Source organism: Sinohyriopsis cumingii, chromosome 13, assembly GCF_028554795.1.
Source record: "Sinohyriopsis cumingii isolate HCF-2022 chromosome 13, ASM2855479v2, whole genome shotgun sequence".
NCBI classification, from domain to species: domain Eukaryota; kingdom Metazoa; phylum Mollusca; class Bivalvia; order Unionida; family Unionidae; genus Sinohyriopsis; species Sinohyriopsis cumingii.
The window spans coordinates 62,671,758-62,692,343 of NC_142973.1; the positions used below are offsets into that span (position 1 = coordinate 62,671,758).

At 37.6% G+C, this 20,586-nt stretch overlaps 1 protein-coding gene across 1 annotated transcript in view; it reads right to left on the bottom strand.

Annotated features, from left to right (window-relative positions):
* Positions 1–17,723, bottom strand: part of LOC149785702 (NADH dehydrogenase [ubiquinone] 1 alpha subcomplex subunit 9, mitochondrial-like) — a 39,932-nt gene extending 22,209 nt beyond the window's left edge. Inside the window, exons 1-3 of the mRNA XM_089979568.1 lie at positions 17,628–17,723; positions 8,186–8,359; positions 553–650 (exon numbers count right to left, since the gene is read on the bottom strand). Of these exons, the coding sequence (XP_089835694.1) occupies positions 553–650; positions 8,186–8,359; positions 17,628–17,661 (306 nt within the window). The 5' untranslated portion in view covers positions 17,662–17,723. The remainder of the gene's footprint in view (positions 1–552; positions 651–8,185; positions 8,360–17,627) is intronic.
* Between the last annotated feature and the right edge of the window lie 2,863 nt (positions 17,724–20,586).

Genomic DNA, 20,586 nt, shown 5'->3' on the forward strand with positions numbered 1-20,586 from the left:
AGAGAACCTGCTGCTCTTAGGCTGTAGTACGGGCATATGATTATCTAAATTCTAGAAATGAAGATGGAAGAAGGGTGATTTTTTTAAACATAGAAGGGATTCAGTGAAGAAATAGAGACAAGGCTTGAAAAAAGAAAATGTGGACTTTCAGACACTAGTTTCATTTTCCAGCATGATTTTTAAGAAATCTGAATGATTTTAACAATCATGCATTCCAAAAGAGACCCTGCAAATTGAATTCTAAGTTTCAACAAAGTTTTTTGGAAACATTATGTTCTAATTGTTCATTAATATAAAAAAAATATTAATATTTTCTTTTCATTTTTCTATGAAACTATTTTAATTCATTGTTACCAAAGTTCTTTAATTGTGGGTGTAGTTGGATTGAATCTGCATGACACTGTCATACTGAGTGCAATATCTACAACTGCAGGGATCATTTTATATTTACTAAAAACATAATGCTGTAATACAGTACTCTTAAGTGATCTTTTGTTATTCTCCTCATACTGAGGATGAAGTTCAATCTATATATGCATGAAATACACTCACAAAGAAAAGAATTTGCCCCAAATCTCCACACAACTTGAGCTTTTTAATTTCATATTCTGCTCCCCGGTATGGTATGATTACTTGAGATCCGGTTTTTCCTGCACACAAAAAAATATCATTAACAAATATGTTAATTATACACTGAAACTAGTATGTGCATACTTTGTACTAAAAATATCTGAATAATCAATGGTTAAATCACCATTCAATGATTTTCATATCAAATTACAATAAAATCTAGTCTTATAACCTCTGCTATGAGCGAACACCTGCCATTTGTGACAACTCTAATGTATGGACCAGTTTTACTATGCAATGCACTACTGCAAGTGAATGCTTGCTATGCTATCAGTAAGTGATTGTTTTGGCACAAATATGTTTCAACACTGTTCGATGTATCATCAATCATAATGTAAAACCAAATATTAACACTATCTACCTTTCTATAATCCTTTGTAACAATGGCTGTTGAGTAGAGTCTGCAGGCAAAGTGCAGACTGTTCGAAATTGTGATGCATAAAAAAGTGGGAATCTTATTCTGGTTAATGGTTTGTTAGATTTATGCGCTTAATTGTCTGTGGCACAATGGACAGGAGATGCTACTTGCAGCTGCTTGATTAATACAGGATGTACTGCAGTTCTGAGATCTATGTTGTTTGTGCTTCTGCAATGCCTCTGCAATTCTCCTCAATTCAAAATCTGTATCTCTACTATGGATGAGACTGTGGCAGGTGGAGTTATCCTGTGTATGATGCAAGATCCTCCCAGAACTCGGGGGGGGGGGTCAGTGTCAAAGTGTTTCAAGAACAACTTGAGGGAATCTTTGAAGTGTTCTTCTGACCACCCTTACAATGCTTCCCTCCTTCAGTTTGCCACCTAAGATCTTTGTCGGTAGTCACACTTCCAACATCCTGATGACGTGGCCTGCCTATCTCATATATCATTTCATAAACTGATGGTGGATGCTTGAAATGCTTGCCCATGTGAGAACCTCCCATTTCTGGGACCCTGTCCGGCCATCTCATCCTCATCTGTTTTCTGCAGGCAGACAACGTGAAAGTGGTTCAGCTTCTTGACATGGCATCTGTACACACTACAGGTTTGACATGTATAAAGAAACACAATGGCTTTGAAGATCTTCAGTCTTGTTTTCAGACTGATGCCTCTGCACATTTATGCATTGTCTGCTAAAGGTCACACTTGCTTTAGCAATTATGTGTTCCTTTCATCATCTACATGTTCTTCATATGATAAAAGTACTGCCAAGATAGGTAAACTTGCTTGCTGCCAGGAGTTTTCTGTGATGGTGGTTCTATGTAAGGCTTTCTTAGTACAAGTTGGTGCATCAAGACTATCTTCTTCATATGGATTTTGTGACCAATACTGACACAAGCTGAAGAGAATTGGTCAATACTCTGTTGCATAGTCATCAGCGTATAGGAGATCATGAACAGTCACAACCTGTAACTTCATCCTTGCCTGTAATCTCCACAAACTGATGAGCTTGACACCAGTCCAGTATCTGATGTCAATCCCCGTGTCATTGTCACGGCATTTCTAAGCATGGCAGAGAATATCATACTGAAGAGGGATGGAACCAACTCACAGCCTTGCTTGCTTGACTACACTGGTAAATCTGATGACTCAACATCATCCATGATATATCAGCATGCATGTCATCATGGAATTACCAAACCATAACAATGAACTTCTCTGAGCATCCAGATTTTGACATGAATTTCTAGAGACCCACAAGACTGTGCCAAGGCTTTTGTCAGGTCAGTAAGTCCTGTTCAGGTTGGAGTTCTGTTCCTGACATTTTTTATGGAGTGGATGAGCTGCAAACACCATGTTAAGTGGCATCCAAAACCTTTCCTGAAACCACACTGACTCTCAGGGAGGAACCCTTTATCAATGTGATGTACAAGGCAATTCACCTGAAATTAGGTGAGGATTCTGCGAGCTACTGATAGCAAGGAGATGCCCTGATGGTTATCACAGAATTGTCTGTTACCTTTCCACTTGTACAAGTGGACAATAGATGTACTCCTCGGGTATAGTTCTTTTAGTCCACATTGTCTGGAAGAGTTAGACAGTTTCTGCTCCATGTGTGAATCCCTGGCTTTGTAAACTTCTGCTGGTAAAGCATCTGCTCCGGATGCTTTGCCAGTGACACAAGGTCAACTGCTTTCTCAGTTTCAGTTAACACTGGAGGATCACCATGAGATATGCTGATTTCCACTTGCAGCAGTTATCGATTTCCACGTCACAGACGGATAAATGTTGATTGAGAATGTTGCTAAAGTGTTTTGCCCATCTTTTTGTTATCTTTTCTTTGTCAGTGAGCAGTGTGGTGCTGTCTGAACTCAATACTGGAGATTTTTCTGATGAGGATAGATTGTCTTCAAAGTATCATAGAAGTTAAGTTCTTCATGACATTCCTGTTTGTGTAGGACTGAATCCCATCTGCCTTGTTGCTCAGCCATGAGTGTTGCAACTCAGAGTTTGTACTGGACAGTCCTCTTGATGCTAGTGATGTCTGCAACTTTTTAAGGATAAAGTACTATCTTCTAAACTTCTAAACAAGCCTTTTAAAGCTGGTCTTTTTCATTCAGTCATCTATGGCATTCTCATTCTCATCAACCAGTACTGATGTTTAAATGTTGTTGGACTGAGGGTTTTGGATGCAGCTTAGTCTCTGAAGGATGCAAAGTTTTTCTTCATTCTCAGAGTTTGCATCAACTGTTCCTAGTCAACTGCAAAGTTCTTCAACAAATTCCTGTTTCACATTTTCCTCTTCCAATTTGGAGCAATTTTCCCCTTGTGATCATCTGCTAGGCTGCATCTGAATATTGAGCTTAGAGACAATGAGCCATTAGTCAGTCCTGCATTCTGCACTTTTCATGACCTTCGTCACTTGGTCATCCTGCTTGTCTCATCCCTTCGATGATGTAGTCAATGAGATGCCAGCGCTTGGAACATGGGTGCATCCAAAACATCATGGTGCTGTTTGGCAGCCAGAAGACTGTGTAGGTGATAAGAATGATGTCTTCAATACATTTCATCAGAAGGAGGAGTCCACTGTTGTTGGATTTTTCAAAGCCATTTTTTGCCAGTGACATCTGGTCATGTCTGGTGATTTGTGCCAACTCAAGCAATGAAGTTACCAAGACTGATGAGCTCCTCTGCTTTCAGTACTTCTGCAATAAGAGACTCCAGGTCTTCATACACATGGTTCCCACGCTTTTCTAAAAATAAATTTCCAAGTCTTCTCCAGGATTAAATTAATTTTTTCAAGGTTAACATATGACCATTACTAAATGGAATTAAAGAACATTTTGGATCATAAAACATGCATTTTCCAAATCTGAAGAGGTTTCTCTTTCAAGACTCAAAAAAATATGTCAGAAAAGATGATCATTTACAAAACCACAAAATGAGTCACACAAAACAAATCTGACTATATTCCTATAAATTGGCATTTAAAGCCATTTCAATGTACAGAATACAAATTCTAACTTTGCTTTGCTGACCTGCATTATGTTGCTACATGGAAACAACATAATGAGCATAAATTATTTTGTTTCCTGTCAAACCTTTAATTCTAATGAATTCTAGAGCAATATATGTGCATGTTGTACAAATTAAACGTTTACTATCACAGTATGACCCCCCCCCACATAAATGCAAAGTATTAGAATCTTATCTTGTAACGAAAAAACTTTTACCCTGAATTTATATGTACCAATAAAATCTCAAACAAGATTTTTCAACCAACCAAAACTCCTTAAGATGATTTGGTTCAAAATTCCATCATTTAAAGACATTTACAAATGCGTTGACTTAAATTTTGACAAAAGACCGTGAAAATTATATACTGTTGTATAAACAAGGACTGAATTTTCTGTAAAATCAAACTGTCTTCTTGTAGTTCAATAAACCAGTCCCCAAACCTGTATTGTTACATGGGCTCTTATTGTTTCTTAATATATAATAAAAGGGATGACAAGTTCCCATCTCTCCTGCATTCTATTTAAGATCTGAAACCAATGCTTCAAGCTACATGTCACTGTGTAATAGTTTCACACCAAAGTTCAGCTCAGAAATTCAAAATTTTTCTAATCTGGGTTTCCTCTGAATATTCCAACCACATTTTTCACATTTGGACATTTAGGATGGAATGTGGGTTCAGAGCAATTACACATAAAAAATTTGGAATCTGCTGCCACCGTAAGAAAGCTTACCATTGGGCCTAGCAAATCTAAACTGTTATATCGACTTATACCTGCATGAAATCAATAGGAAAATTATTTATTTTCTCAAAAATGGCAAGTAATATAATCATTATTTCTTTAATCCGCTGATAGACTAGATGAAACTCGGCATAGATGAAACCTGACCAGGCACTCGCCATTTGCGTTAATAGTCACATGACTTCACAAATCTGAAACAACCACATCGGATGTCCAATAGTCACGTGATATCAACAGCAAACATCTTTTTAATGTTGCTGTACAAAATTTCAATTATATTAAATGAAAGTCTGATACCTTTTGTAAAAACCAGAAAGAACATAGAATTCTCAATATATTTATTTAGAGAACAACTACAAGAAACGTGGCCAGTCTGATTCATCAAGCAAAGTAGTCTGCTTCCCTGCTTCGTATGCTCCCTACGTATGCAATTGAAATTGCTATTACCAGCTGAAATTTCATTAAAGCATTAGTTTGATCGTCTTTCAGCAGATTAAAGACATAACAATTTTAATACTTGCAATTTCTGTGAAATTAAATAATTTTCATATTGATTTCATGCAGGTATAACTCAATATAATGACATTAAAGTTTGCTAGTCCATCCCCTAAGCAGCTATGCTTTAATACCTCCATGTTGGCCTTTTGTGATGCTAACCTGGTCTTCAACCATTCTGGTGGCCTAGTGATTATAGCGTTCTCCTCGGATGCGGGAGGTCGTGGGTTCAATCACTGGCCGAGTAATAACAAAGACTTACAAAAATGGTACTAACAGCTGCCTCACTTGGCGCTTCCCATTAAAAGGTTAGTGTTATCACTCTGGTCAGCTTAGTGTCAGGATAATGTGACTGGGTGGGACATCATGCTACATGTCTGCGTCATGATGCCCCAGTGCTAGACATCACTATAAACTGCCACACTGCAGACATCGTAGCGATATGACTGAAAACTTGTTAAAACTATGTTAAAAATCCGACTCACACACAAACACACTAGACTGGTTTTCATACCTTGCATATAAAAAAAAGATACAGACATCAAGCTGTCTGTGAAACAAAAAGTCTACTAGACGAATCGAATCCACTGAGCGTTTGGACTGTCTCAACAAATATATTTATGGCAAACACCCAAATGATCCATACTGCAACCTCTAATATTTTGGTTAGAACTTGATAAATTTAACTCCTGATCAGTTCAGTTACAACTCAATTACGTAACTGTTTCAGGCATCAAGTTGTGGAGGAAAATTCCCAGGTTTTTCCCCGACTTTTGTCAGTATTTGCAAAAATTCAAGGACTTTTCACGGTCAGGTAAAAAAATTATCATTTCTCCTGATTTTTTCCCAATTTCCTGGTAGCATGGGAACCCTGCATAAGTTTGTCTTCAATCTCATCTAGGTTGGTCATGGTGGTTGCAGAGGTGTTGATGAAAGACATTTGTCAGTCACCAAGAATGATAAGCTTCTCAGCTTTCAGTACTTCTGCAATAAGAGACTCAAGGTCTTCATACAGTTTGTCTTCAATCTCATCTGGGTTGGTCATGGTGAGTACAAAGGTGTTGATGAGAGACAGTTGCATTAGTCCTTTGGGAGATTTGTAAACTTACTCACAGACTGTAATTTGATGGCAAACCAAACACCAACATCTTGTCACTCTTCCTTACTTTGGACACTCCAGAATGTATAGCTGGCTAATACTTCAGTGATTTTTCCTTCCCCAGCTAGGCAAGTTTCATTTAGGATTCTAGCCACTGATGTTGAGTTGCATCACATTTGTCTTTTAGACTGTTATAGTGGAATCCCTATTGGTCATGGTATGCCAACCAACATTAAGGTGAAGCAGACAATGTTTAGGGCACATTATCTGGCCACTTCTACATTCTATGCAGGTAAGCAGTGTGATCCTAAAATGGGTTGCTCAGTCACCCTGGGGTGTGTCAAGTTTCATGCTGCTCCTGGCCAGTAAAAAGTGACCCTATGCCCATAGATTCTGTTGTGCAGGTCTGCAGTTATAGCTCCCAGTGTTTCCACACCTGATGCTCAGCCACTCACACATCACCACAGGACTTGAGGGTATCTGGTGGGGGAGGAATAATGTCATAACTTGTGTGAAAGTTGGATTTAAGTGAGGGAAAGTTGCAGAGAGTCATCCTCACTCTTGTTGAGACCTATCTGAATCCAGTGGCACTTGACCTGATGCCCTGTGCTGCATAAACAGTTTTTGCCATCTGCCTACACAGTTGCAGTGATGAGCACATTTGTTTGGCTGACTGATCAACCAGAGAGGACTTTCTTGAGGGAGCCAAGTGTAGCTGTCCACTGTGAGTCAACAGTCACAGGAGTATGTAACTTGTGGTAGCAGTTGACTCATTAGTGAGCAGTATGACTAACTAAACATCATATAAAATACTCTGGTCAAAACCCCATATTGATGACTGTCCATTCAGGAACTGACCTACTGAACAAATGGATAACCAACAGACAGTGTAAAACAGGCCATCCCATTCAGTTTCCTGTTCTCTGACAAAGAAAGCTCAAAAAAGTACAAAATATGTCCCAATAAACAAAGTCAATGATTGATCAGTTATGATGAACCAATCAAAGATCTTTACATTTGAACTAACTTATAACATTAGAAGTTGTTCTATCGAACTGTGCTTGACCGGGAAATTAAATGAAATGGTTCAAATATTAAAGGAAGCAATAATGCCTGACAATAAAATCCAACAAAAATGGGATTTTCCAATGCTAAATTTTATTCATTGTTAAATTCTTCATTAAAATGGGATGTTTAGAAATAAATGAGTAACCGGTATCAAAGTGCATAAAAAATTATGTCTTCTGCTTAAATCATTTAGACATAAACCCAACATGGCCTTCTCACTGGATCAATGTCATTCATGATGCTGAAATAATTTTATCGACTTTTAAAGTACATTTACATTCCAAAATAAATAGAACAAAAGTTAGGCAACTAACTGGCAGATGTGGTCTGAACTGTATGATCTGTCAAAGAACTCATTATCTTGGCACAAGATACCATTCCTAACAGATGCAAATCATAGAAGCAATGTTGCCAACATTTCATACAGTTCGAGTATAGACTTTAATTAAATTTGCAAACTTAAGTAAAACTTACATTTCAGAATTAAGTTCTCAATTCTAGACTAAAAATAAATGTCATGACTCAAATTCCTGTTGGTGATATCAACACATACAAACATATTTTTAAAGTCCTTTCAGATATTGTGATAAAAACAATAACATAAGTTACTGAGTTACAGCCTAAAAGGAACTGTAATGACAGCTGAATGTTCAGATCCTAGAATATTTTCATGTTCAAGTTACACTGCTGGCTTTGTATTTAACCTCATTCTACTTACCAAGCTTGTTGACAATATATCTTCCAACAAAACCACCTGCTCCAAATACAGTGGCCACTGTACCGCTGAAGGAAGATCGCCCACCCCTCCCTCTCTGGTAGTTCGCCTGGGTGATCTCACTATTGTCCCTTTTGCTGATATACACACTGCTGGTCACTCTGGGTATCCCATGTCCTAAAAAAGAAAAACAAATTCACGAATCAAGAAAATGCAATGTTTATTCCTTTATCCAATGATAAATTATGGATTTTATAAAGGATGTTCTTAACAGATAGGAAAACTGTATTTTAATGATGACTGCTGTATAATGAGAATATATCTTAATGGGAAAATCAAGGAAACTGAAATGAATATTTAGACTGACCACATGCTCCTTTGCCTACACAACCTAGCTAGTAACCACTGGTATACATGTTGCAAGAGTTTAATTTATTTATTTATTTGTTCATTAATAGATAACATAATAACCAGTTGACACAACTCTTAAACAATCAATATTCTGCACCAAGCAGAAATAATTTTTATAACTGAAAAATTGGACAAATTTGTACAAAAACTAGATATGTGCCCATAGGATATGGATGTCGCTCATCTTCAACTGGGTTTGAATAAGTGGTGCAATGAAAAACGTGCTGTAACACCATTAGAGGGCTATGGGTGGCCAAGTTGTCTCAGGCACTTGCCTTCACAAATCAGTGACATCTCAGCTCTGTTCACATGGGTTCAAGTCTCAACTTATCCAGTGTGGATATCAGAAAGCTTGTCAGTAACTACTTGGAAGGTTGTTGGTTCTTCCTGGGGTTTTCTCAGGTTCTTCCTCCACCAAATGTAGTGGCCACCATGTGTAGCCCATCATATGCTCAAAAAGCAAATTTTGAAGCAAATTATGTCTCTCCAAGAAAACTTAAGCAATAACATTATGTTAGGAATATTAGCCTGTTACCTCGTGAATCCAGCCCTAGTAAAAGACAAAAATCATCTTTAGCTGTCCATTTCAAAAGACCAAAGGCAATAACTCTTGCCCATTACCTCCCCTGGCACTGCCAGGTCTCACAAGCTTTTAGCGGAGCAAAATATTAATGAGGATGCTTGCATGGGCGGTGGGTGGTTGGGATGGTTTTTAAGTAATGTGATTTGGTAAGTATTCTTGGAGAAACAATTTATTTGAAATTTTGCAGTCTCCTTTGAATACGATCCCTGATCACATTACATTAGGAGAATAAGAACAGGAGCGGATGATGAGCATCCGATCTCTAACTCGGGTATCCTTCTAAAGAAGAACAGCTGGATTCCCCATCTGAACAATAACCCTCACATCCTGGAGTCACTGGATCTGTGACCCTAACACACAGTTAAGAAGATGAATATTGAAATCTTCTTACCTAAAAAATTTTACCAGCAAATTTAGTGAAACTAACAGGCAATGTTGACTGATCTAGTTGGTCTGGTGGTCATCTATGCTGCCACCACCAGACCTACAGGTTTCAAGGTTTGGATCCGCAATACTATATCTCTAAGATGAAGGCTCCAGATGCCAGCCAACAGCTTCTATTATATCTTGGATCAAAATGTTGCATTCAAACATGATGTTCGCAGAGATGGCTTAAATCTTCTGAGAAGTACAACTCACTTGAGCCACAAAGCAAGAGCTTGAGGGGTGATATCCTGTGTTCTGACTTACACTAGAAGAAAAAGACATTTGCACATGCCATGACTTGTCTCCTTACATTTCAAGTAGTGCTTGAGAATGTGAAGAGGATCTTGCATTGCTGCTGTTCTCGACCTGTTTATGGAAGAGAGCAAGCAAATGACTCTTTGGTTACATTCAGATCGTGACCTATTTTAGGCTACAATGCCTGGTTGTGTCAAGAGAACCACTGAATCCCCCAATCTGAACTGAAGAGAGTTCAGGTCAACATAAGGGCATGCAGCTCGCTTACCCTGCATGCAGAAGCGAAAGCTATCAGGAAACATGACTTGGATGATAGTGACTTTAGCAAAGTGTGTGCTAGTGGTTCGAATGGATTCAAACTGAGCCATGTTAAAACCCAGGAATGGTTCCACTTGGAAACAGGAATTTCGGTTAATTGGGTACAAGAAGGACTAAAAGATCCAATAGGTTTATATCATGCCCAATATCATGTCTGTCATGATGCCAGAATGTGTCCAATATCATGGGGCAGTAGCCTTTGATAGAGATTGGGACCAAATGTTTCTACTCAGAGAGCCAGAGAAAAAGTCAGCCACTTTCCCTGAAAACATGCCACTTTCCCTCATACGCCTCCAGAGTGGAGAGACTTCTTGCTCTTAAGATCCTCTCCACAATCAAAGGCTTGAAGGGTTTATATACAACGCTGTCCTCATAAGAGTTGAGTGCGTAAAAAAGAAGAGGACAGTCCAGTCAGAGAAAGATGGACAGTCGGTAATGGTGCAGTGGTATAAAGAGTAGGATCTAACTGATCCAATATGGACCTGATGCACCCTGACTTACAGGCCTGAAGCCAAATTTGGACCTGTAAGGGGACTTACACCCACTGGACTGCCCAAAATTGGGGAATACTCCCCAACAGATCGGTATCACCAACAATGAACTGTAGATTGTCTTCCTTGACCTACTCCGTCTTTCCTTCATTACAATTCCGAATGGACTATGACAGTGAATGTACATTTCACGCATTTAGTGAACATTTCTTCTGAAACGACACAAGAGAACAAAGCATAGATTAGCAAATCAGTATGTGATTAACTAATTAATACGGTAGCGCAGACTTCCTCTGTCCATGTATTACAGATGCTGCATATCATATACAGTGTATACTTAGTATAAATAAGAGAAGAGTCAAGGTAGACTTCCATGCTCTGATGTTGCATAAACAGAATTTGAATGACATTCTGCTGAAATGACACAAAAGAAAGCAAAGCATAAATTAGTAATTCAAAAAGTTATTAACTCACTAATAGAAGTAAATTCCTTGTTACTAACAAAGAAATATAAAAAAAATCAGTCTCACATTCCAAACTTAGAGACTATGCCTTGAACTTAAGCATTTAAAGTATTTAAATGACCTTTCTACTGAAACTACACTAGAGGGAAAAACTAACCATTAATTAGCAATGTAGCATGTTAAATAGTTGCTAAAACCAACTCCATTACAAACAGAGCAAGCAAAAAAAGTCAAATCACACTAACTAATAATGACCTTACAGAAGTCAACAGCATGGTGTGACATGGTCTTAAAAGAAGAAAGTCCATAAAGGTGACAAAATCACTCAAAACTGGCAGAAAATGTAAAAAAAATTGTTTACAACCTGCAGTAAAATGATTAATCCACACAATAAATCCAAAAGGAATGTTGGACAAGTAAACTAAAACTCAAAAATAGCTTGGATTGTCGGAGAATAAACTGGACAATGTTATCTAGTCATGCAGTGAAGCTAAGAACTAGCAACAATTTTCATCTTTTAGTTGGGTCGGATTTGCATGGTAGCAGGCTAATATTCCTAACATAATATGATTGAGGACATATTCAAAGAAGAAACACAAACAAGTGCAAACCACAACTACTGGAACTCATCGAAGATTATGCAAATAAGAACATGATGTCAGTAATGTAATAATGTTCAAGGCCAATTCATCAAAAGTTCTGGGACTATTAAATATCAATTATCATTGTGTGTGTGTATGTACGATCACACACACACACACACACACCAAAAGGGGCATAATTCAAGTCAAACACAACAGAGTATGGTATGATATTAAGATTTCAATAATATCAGCCAATTTCTGGTCAATTCATTAGAAAATGAGGAACCTGTTGCACTCACAAGAATTATCTTATATGTACATAGAATAAAGAGTTAATATCATAAAGGACAAAACTTTGTGAAAATTCATATGTGCACAATGACAATGATATGAGCATGCTGACTTTATGTCTATAATACCTGGCAAGCTTAATGGCAACTCACCAAATACTATGGGACAAATTTTATACACAGGAATTTTTATATACAGCATGTACATGTAACCACAAAAAGGGGCATAACTCTTGATAAATAAGCATGGGAATATTAAGACAGAATGATATGCACAAATTACCTTCAGGTCAATAATATCTACCAAGCTTTTGTGCAACTTATCAAAAGCTGTGGGACAAGGTACACAGAAGAATCATCATATATAGCATATACAGCATTTTAATACCAAAAAAGGGAAGTAACTTTCAAACAAGAGTCTCTTGAAGGGATTAAGACTATACCATATATATTAGGACATGATAAAATAAACTTTTTCCCCCCATGTCCAGGAACTTATGGTGAAAGTTTTTCACCTCGGTCATATGTCCCAAGACTTTAATAATGAAATAAATTTGGTTTGAATTTGCACCCCGATGCCCACCTTGCATGTTGCAATAAAACAGATGAACAAAATACTTATTTCATAATAAAATGAAAGAAACTAACCTTGTATTGTTATCATTCATTCCTTTATTTTATCATGAGCATTAAAGAATAAAATATACCCACGAACTCTTGGTATGTAGCGTAGGCAGCCATACTGTAGCAAGTATCGCTTATGTCCAATTAAACATTGTTTTTGTGACAAGAACATTGACAAACAAATTGTGCTTGGTTTTACTCAAAGGTTTGAATATGTGATCCGAGTGAAAACTGGATCCAACAAAAAATACAAACGAGAGTGAAATAATCAACTAATTGCATGAAGACAACTGCCATTCAAGCATGACATGGTGTTAGGTGCAAAACAATCAAGACTGAATTATATCCAGGTCAACTATATGACAGTATCTCATAAATAAAAATCATTATTTGAAACTACATTCACTGGAGTGCAAGTGACAATCTTTTTGCTAGCATGGGTTACAAAAGTATTATTAAAACATTAACCCCTAGCGATGAGTTAACGTGGCAGGAGTTAGTAGCCTACTGCCGAGGTCTCTAGTGTCATGGTCATGCATGATACACTAAAGTGGGTGGGTGGTATTATAGAAAGGTAGACGGATGTAGCTCTACAATGATACCAAATAATCTGGAATTTCTAGTTGCACGACAAAACACAGAGGGAAAAACCTCCTTTTCTGGACCTGATTTTTTTCTAAACAAAATTCACCCGCGGTCGGAATCCAATTTTGTGTTCGGATTATAGACTTATTGGTCTCAGATCTAAGGCAAACCGGTATGAACTGCAAACAGACCGATGAACCATTGCAAAAAAGTAGGATAAGATGGTCATTTGGAATAAAGAGTGGTCTCGATACAAAAATAATGGCTCCGTTTAGCAACAACAAAAAAAGAATTCGAACTTTTACACTTCTGCGTACGCATGAGCCAAATGGCCAATGACAAACGATGTTTCTAACACAACTAGGCAGTATGTTATTGAAAGATCACCTGGGATTTGTTTTTTCGGATCTATTCAGAAATAGCTTTCAAAATGTATTTCCTACTCGAGTTTCAGGTGAAAACAACAAAGACTTCCAGGGGTTAATGTGTTAAATCAAGTTATTGCTGTGTATACTATTTACCCGCAGACATCAGTGTCCGTTTGTATTAAATATAACTACAGATGCCAAGTAAATAGAAGCCTGGGTGGTGAATAAACACAACTGGCAATGAGCAGTAAAATCAATATTTGAACTTTGACATGACATCAAAGACAAAAGTTATTTTAATTACAAAACAAGATTATCTTGGAAGCCAACTTTGAATACTTTTCAGCCAATTTAAAAAAAAAAGAAGGATATCAATACCAAGGTGATCTTATTACAAAGCAAGCTGATCTTGGATGCTGTCTTTGGATTCTTTAAAGTGTGCCAATTCTTTTTTTTTATATTCAAAGTTGACCGAGATATAGAGCTGACTTTGGTTCCACTTCACCAGTATTCACAGGAATTTTGAAAATAAATCGAAATGGAACAATTTTTAAAGTGACAATATATTGCTTCATGCACGGACATTGACAACCCAGCATCACCCAGAAGATTTGGAGAAAATAACATTATTTTATGAATTCATGAAGGCCAGAAGAAATGATTTCACCAACAATATGATCATAAACATGATGAAATTCTTGTGTACTTTGTTCTCAATCCTGGACAGAATGACAATAAGATGGGGGATAAAAATGTCAGAATTATCACGACTGGTGTAGATTTTTAAAAATCTGACTTTAATCCTTGGAGTTTCTGGAGATGTGTTGCCTCAAATGATAATTTTTCACAGCATGAGAAACATATATAAAAAAATACTCATGCACAGAAAGAATGGATCATACATGTGCAGAATGAGTGTCGATGAGATGATGATGCAGTGGATTAAAGAGTTTTATCTCAAGTACAGTTTTATGTTTTGAAAATAAAATTTCAGTTGGAGTGCATTTTCTTACATGTACTGTTCCAAAGAGCTAAAAGGTGTCCTACAACTTACAACTCAAAAAAACTGTGTCCCAAAACATACAGTGCACAAATAATTACTCTAAAAATTAATTTATGGTGTCCAAACACATACGGTATCCCAACATATATGGTAAATATACTACTTGCTGAAAAGAATTTCCAAGAATTCAGGATAAGAGATTCCTCTTAACTGTATAGTGCTGAAACCATCTTTTATAATCTTCAGCAATAATAAGAATTTTAAATTAGCCGCTGTGGTTGACATATTGGATATCAACATGGGACTATTTTCATTCAGAACCAACAAATCATAAAAAATGTTCTGGTTGAAACCCGATGTCAATACAGATTTCTGGTTTGGAAAAGCAATGTTAACAAGATTTTCAAGAATGATGTTATGGTGTCCATATTTTATATATGACTGGCACCATCTCTGTCTGGTGACATCTTGAGATCATAAGAAGTCCTTTAGCAAAGCACAATGTCATTATGTGTGTGTGTGTGTGTTTTAAATTTTGAATGTAGCTTTAAAACAAAAATTATATTGATAAGATGTCTGCATTGTGACAGTTTAAAGTGATGTCTAGCACTGGGGCATCATGCCGCAGACATGTAGAATGATGTCCCACCCAGTCACATTATTGTGACACCAGGCCAACCAGTCCTAACACTAACCTCTTAATGCCGAGTGCCAAGCAAGGCAGCTGCTAGTACCATTTTTATAAGTCTTTGGTATGACTTGTCCAGGGTTCAAACATACAACCTACCACATCCAAGCCAGACACTCAAACCCAGGGGTCGGCACCCTATTTTACACAGCATGCCACTTTTTGCCAGATTAACTACAAAATGAACAAGCATGTGCTACCAATAAGACAGCAACACTGTTAAAATCAATATTTTTGGCTGCCCTATGCATGCCACACAAAACCTCTAGACATGCCACCTTGTGGCACACATGCTGTAGGTTGCTGACCCCTGCTCTAACCACTGGGCCATCAAAGTGGTTCAATATGAACAGCCATTGAGATGTAGTGATACCAAGATTTTCAAGATGGTTGCTGTGGGAGCATATCAGGTATATGGGACCAACTATACATTTTAAGAAATCATTTAGTGACAACCCATGATGATCTGACCATCTATTCAGCACAAGTAACAATACAAAGAGTTTCAAGAAGAAGTCATTTAGTGAAAGCACCTTCAGCACAAGTAGCAATAAAAAGATTTTCAAGATGGCCACTGTGATAGCCATATTGGACATCAGATTAGTGCCATTCGATCGAGGTCCAACTAGACTTCTTGTGAAAACTCCATGTCAATATGACTGGATGAATAGCAGTATGATTTTCAAGATAGACACTATGGCAGGCAGCCATATTGGACAAAAGATCAGCAGCATTTTGAGTTAGAAACATACAGACATTATAAAAAGTCTTTATGTGGAAATCCCAAGTTGATATGACTTCAGTAGTAGTAATGATAATAAGATTTCAAAGATGGCCTATGTGGCGACCATATATATTTTCTTTATAACATCCATGCATAAATGTAGTGGCCATATTGGATGTCCAAACAGAGATAAATTCATTAAAGAACAACTAGACCAGGGGTCTAAAACACGCGGCCTGCAGCCCGCCAAGCTGGATCCTGTGGCAAGCAAAATGATTGGCGTCACAAGAGATAACAAAGGTGTTGCGGCCCTTGGGCAATCAAAAATGCCCTCATGTAGCCCTCAGGGTCATTTGAGTTTGATACCCCTGAACTAGACCATGGAATCAATATGTATGTACAGTATCATGTCAAGCAATCATAATTGGTAAATCACTTCCACTGTACAATGTGTGGAAAATATGTCAGATGTGCGCATCAATGCCAGACTGATGTCAAAAGGTTATATTTTGTCTAAAATGCAATGTGGACAAATTTTTATTATGAGAGGGTCCCCAAGGCTGAATTCTCTTGTTTAGAATAACCCTCTTACTTACAAAGTTTCCAAGAGTGAAGTCATGGAAATTGTTTTATTATTCTGGACTGACATTGGGCATCTCATATACTTCACAAACCACCAATTTTGTTTAAGTTATGATGGTTATTCTTTAAAGGAATGCAGAAAAGGAGCATGATTAGAATAAAAAAAGGACTTTATGGCACTGTTGGTCTGATGACTCACTGCACCATTCTGAGGGTAAAGACAGTTTAATAACAAAATACTATACAGTGAATATGATCCAACAAAGTTGGTGATTGGGAGATCTAAGAATTTTAGATGGAAGTTCAACAAGGAGCATCAGTAAGTTTTTCACAATTTACTAGTACATAAAACTATGCTGTGAAACATGCTTATCATGTTTCAGGTCACATATAGTCCATTTAGTTTTGATTGTAAATAAAACTGTTAACTTTTGTGAATATTGTTCTTGGACATGTACTTTCAACATAGTAAATCTTAAAGCTAAAGTAAGTATTATTTTTATATACGTGTTTTTAACATTTACCATAAATGTTCGGTTCAGTATCAACAAATTGTGTTAAATATTTGTTGTTCAAAAACAAGCCATGAGAAGTATTAAACACTGGTTCCTGATGTTACTCTAAATGCGCTGGCTTCTGGTGGGGTTCTCCCCCCTCCCCCACACAAAGCTTCGCCCCAAGTCTCCTGGACGCCACCATCTACTCCCGACATTTAAGGGTCCTTTAGAGCTCTGAATGTCTCCACACCTTACTCTGATAGGTTTTTGGACATATTTATATGTACCGAATGCACGATTTAATGAACAGGTGGAATCACATCCAAACCGTCTACCAGTATCGGTAAGGTCTGGGATCTGCTTTACCGGGCCACGATAGTAGTTTCGATTCATGACCGCGACAGTTATATTTTCTACCCTCTCCCGTTATAGTATTGCAATGTATAGCTGATCTTGATTTGTTCTGCATCTGCCACCTAAATGGTAAGTGTTTAATATTCAAAAAAATACTAAAAAATAGATCTAAAATCTAAAATATCCACATTAACTTACGTCCAAGAAGGACGACCCGAGAGACTGCAGCCATTTTGACCTTGATGACCAGACTGGTGCAGAGCTATAGTGTTGCTAACTGGCCGTGAACCAGACTATCAAAGCACTTGGCGAATTACAACTTTTTGAAATGGGCTCTGCATAAATATATAGGATGGAGTTGGACGGGTCAGTTACAGAGGTGATTTTTTATATAAAAAAATAACAGTTAGGTAGTTATGGGGCGCAGCGTGTCACTCCTCCTGATGGGGTGGCACGCCGTGACCCCTGCAAGTCCTTCCTTGTTACTCTTGTTATTATTATTATTATAATAAGACTGTTTAGTTATTTTGGAGAGATGGTTTATTTTTTGAATGGTTATATTTCTACTTATTTCTCCCTAATTCCTGGGTGTTTCAAATCTTGATACTTTAGTTAGTGATTATCGTTCTCTTCAACTTTAGTTTAAATTTGTGTTCAAGTGGATATAGTTTTAACTGCCTGGGGTGGGAGATGAAGTTAGGGCTCCAGTCCGCGCACTGGCGGTACAGAACCCTACTTGGGTTGTAAAACGGAGCCCTCCCCACATCTCCCTCTCCATTGGTATTTGTTTTTTAAATTAAATATATTTATTTTTTTCAATTTGGTAGCCAGTAACTTTTCGTGGGTCGGTTTTTTTTTCCCGGGTTCTTCCTCCACCATTATTACTGGCCGCCATGCATAGCCTATCGTGTGCTGAAAAATGGCTTTAAACCCCACAACAACAGCATCAGTTTGGTAGTTTTCCAATTTCGAGGCGGGTATCTTTGCTGTGTAAACAGATCTCCTATAATGTATCAAAGACACCCGTTCCTCGGCTAGTTTTTATTTTTTAATGCCTGATAGGGTGGTGTGTTATATTTTGTTCTTGAGCCCGGATTCGCATAGGAAATTTAAGATGTTTTGGTGTGTTATATTTATTTTGGGGTTGTTATTATCTATTATTTCCGGGTATGTGATAGCGGATCCGATTCCTTTTTGAGCTTTTTGGAATTTAGTTCTTTCCAATTGATATTTAGTGCATAAATCGAAAATGTGAAAGAGGTCCTCTATTGTATGGCAGTTGTAGCAATTTATGTTTGCAGGTTTGGTTCCTATATATTTACCAAAACTGCCTGCTAATTTTGTCTTGCCTGTTATAATACGATTAATGATGTATTATTTTTGTCCGAGCTGTTTACTTTAAGTTGTTTAATGGACCTGTTGACTTCCTTTAGGGTGGAATATAGCTTTCTACCTGTGGGGGTAGCATTCCAGTATTCCTGTAATTTTTGGTTGATATAGTGTCTAAGAAAACTTTGGGCTTCGGAGATGCTATACTTAAATGTGGCAGAGTTTGGGTCTCCTAGTATGCTTTTGGCAACTTTATCAGCTTGTTCATTATCTAAGATTCCTATATGCGATGGTACCCACATCCATTCAGCTATCTGATTCCTAGTGGATAATTCTTTTAGCAATTGATAGATCTTAGTAAGGAAATTTTCTCTTGATTTAGTGTTATGGGTTTTTATTGATGTAATTACACCAAGAGAGTCGCTGATGATTAATGATTTTTGGATGTTATTATCTTTAATCCGGTTTAATGCTTTAACAATAGCTCAGAATTCTGTAGTGAATATAGAGCCATGACCTGGTAATCTGGTTCCCATATGTATGTTATATTCTGGGATTACTACTGCAGCTGATGTTCTGGGTGGTTCAGGTATTTTGGATCCATCAGTATATATTTTTATGAAACCAGGGTAATTGTCTTGTATATCAGTAGTATAGTGGGATACTATAGCGTCATGGGGATTTCTATGTTAAAATATGGGGGGGGTTGTAACCTGGCGTCAAGGGGAATTTAACATGGGGAAATTTAACGTATTGTGAATGAGGAATTGAACATAGCGTGGATTGTATAGCGTCAAGGGAAATTTAACATGGGAATATCGTGATGTGAGGCAGGATTCCTCTCTTTTTTCCTCTTTTCTTTTTTCTTTTTTGTTCCTCCTCCTCCTTGTCTCTCCTGGCCTCTTTGGCTACGGCCTCCATAGCCAGCTCAGCCGATAAACGTCTGGCATACTCCAGGTGCATTTGGCGTTCAAGCAATTTGCTTATCCTGCTCATTTTCTTTTAGTTGTCTTGTTGACAATGGGTAACCGGACTGACGAGCGCTCCCTTTATATTTGTCAAGCACGGACGTGAAGAAAACATCACCCATGATACCAAAACTAACAATATCCATATCATCAACACAAAAAAAACATGGAACGCACGAACTTAAAAGAAACACTCACTTTTTTTTACTTACAAACCCTAACTACTATAAAAAAAATCACTATTTGACAAGCTACGGAAACGAAGTGCTTATAGACACACTTCTAACAAAGTTCAATAAACGAAGTGATTATAGACACACTTTTAGCAAAGTCAAACAAACGAAGTGCTTATAGACACACTTCTATTTTTAACTTACTAACATATCATTGGCAATTGAATTAAATCTTTTCTAGATCATTGGGGTAGCTCTGAAAATGGTTGTTTTTGTGGACGAGGAGTTATAGCGATCTTTTATTGTCAAAGATTGTGTCCCCATCTTTTGACAGGCTTTCCCACAGGGTCTGCTTTTTCAGAAAGAGAATGAGAACTCTTTCGTGTCTACACGACATTCGACAAAACCTCTGTCTGGTTCCTGCTGATGATGTTGCTGATGCTGATGCTCTCTATGCTTCTGAAGTTTGTACTTCTCCGTCCATTCTTCTTTCTCTTTCTTGATTTCCTGTCTGAAGAGCTCTTCTATCAGGCCTTCGGTCACTTTTAAAATTTTGACATTCTCTATCTCTGTAGTCTTTGGTATCAGGCTTTACCTGACACGATGAAAATTCACCTAAGCTTCTTTCAGCTTGGCTAGTATTGAGCACATCCTGATAGGAGGATGAGTCAACAATGGATGGTCAGA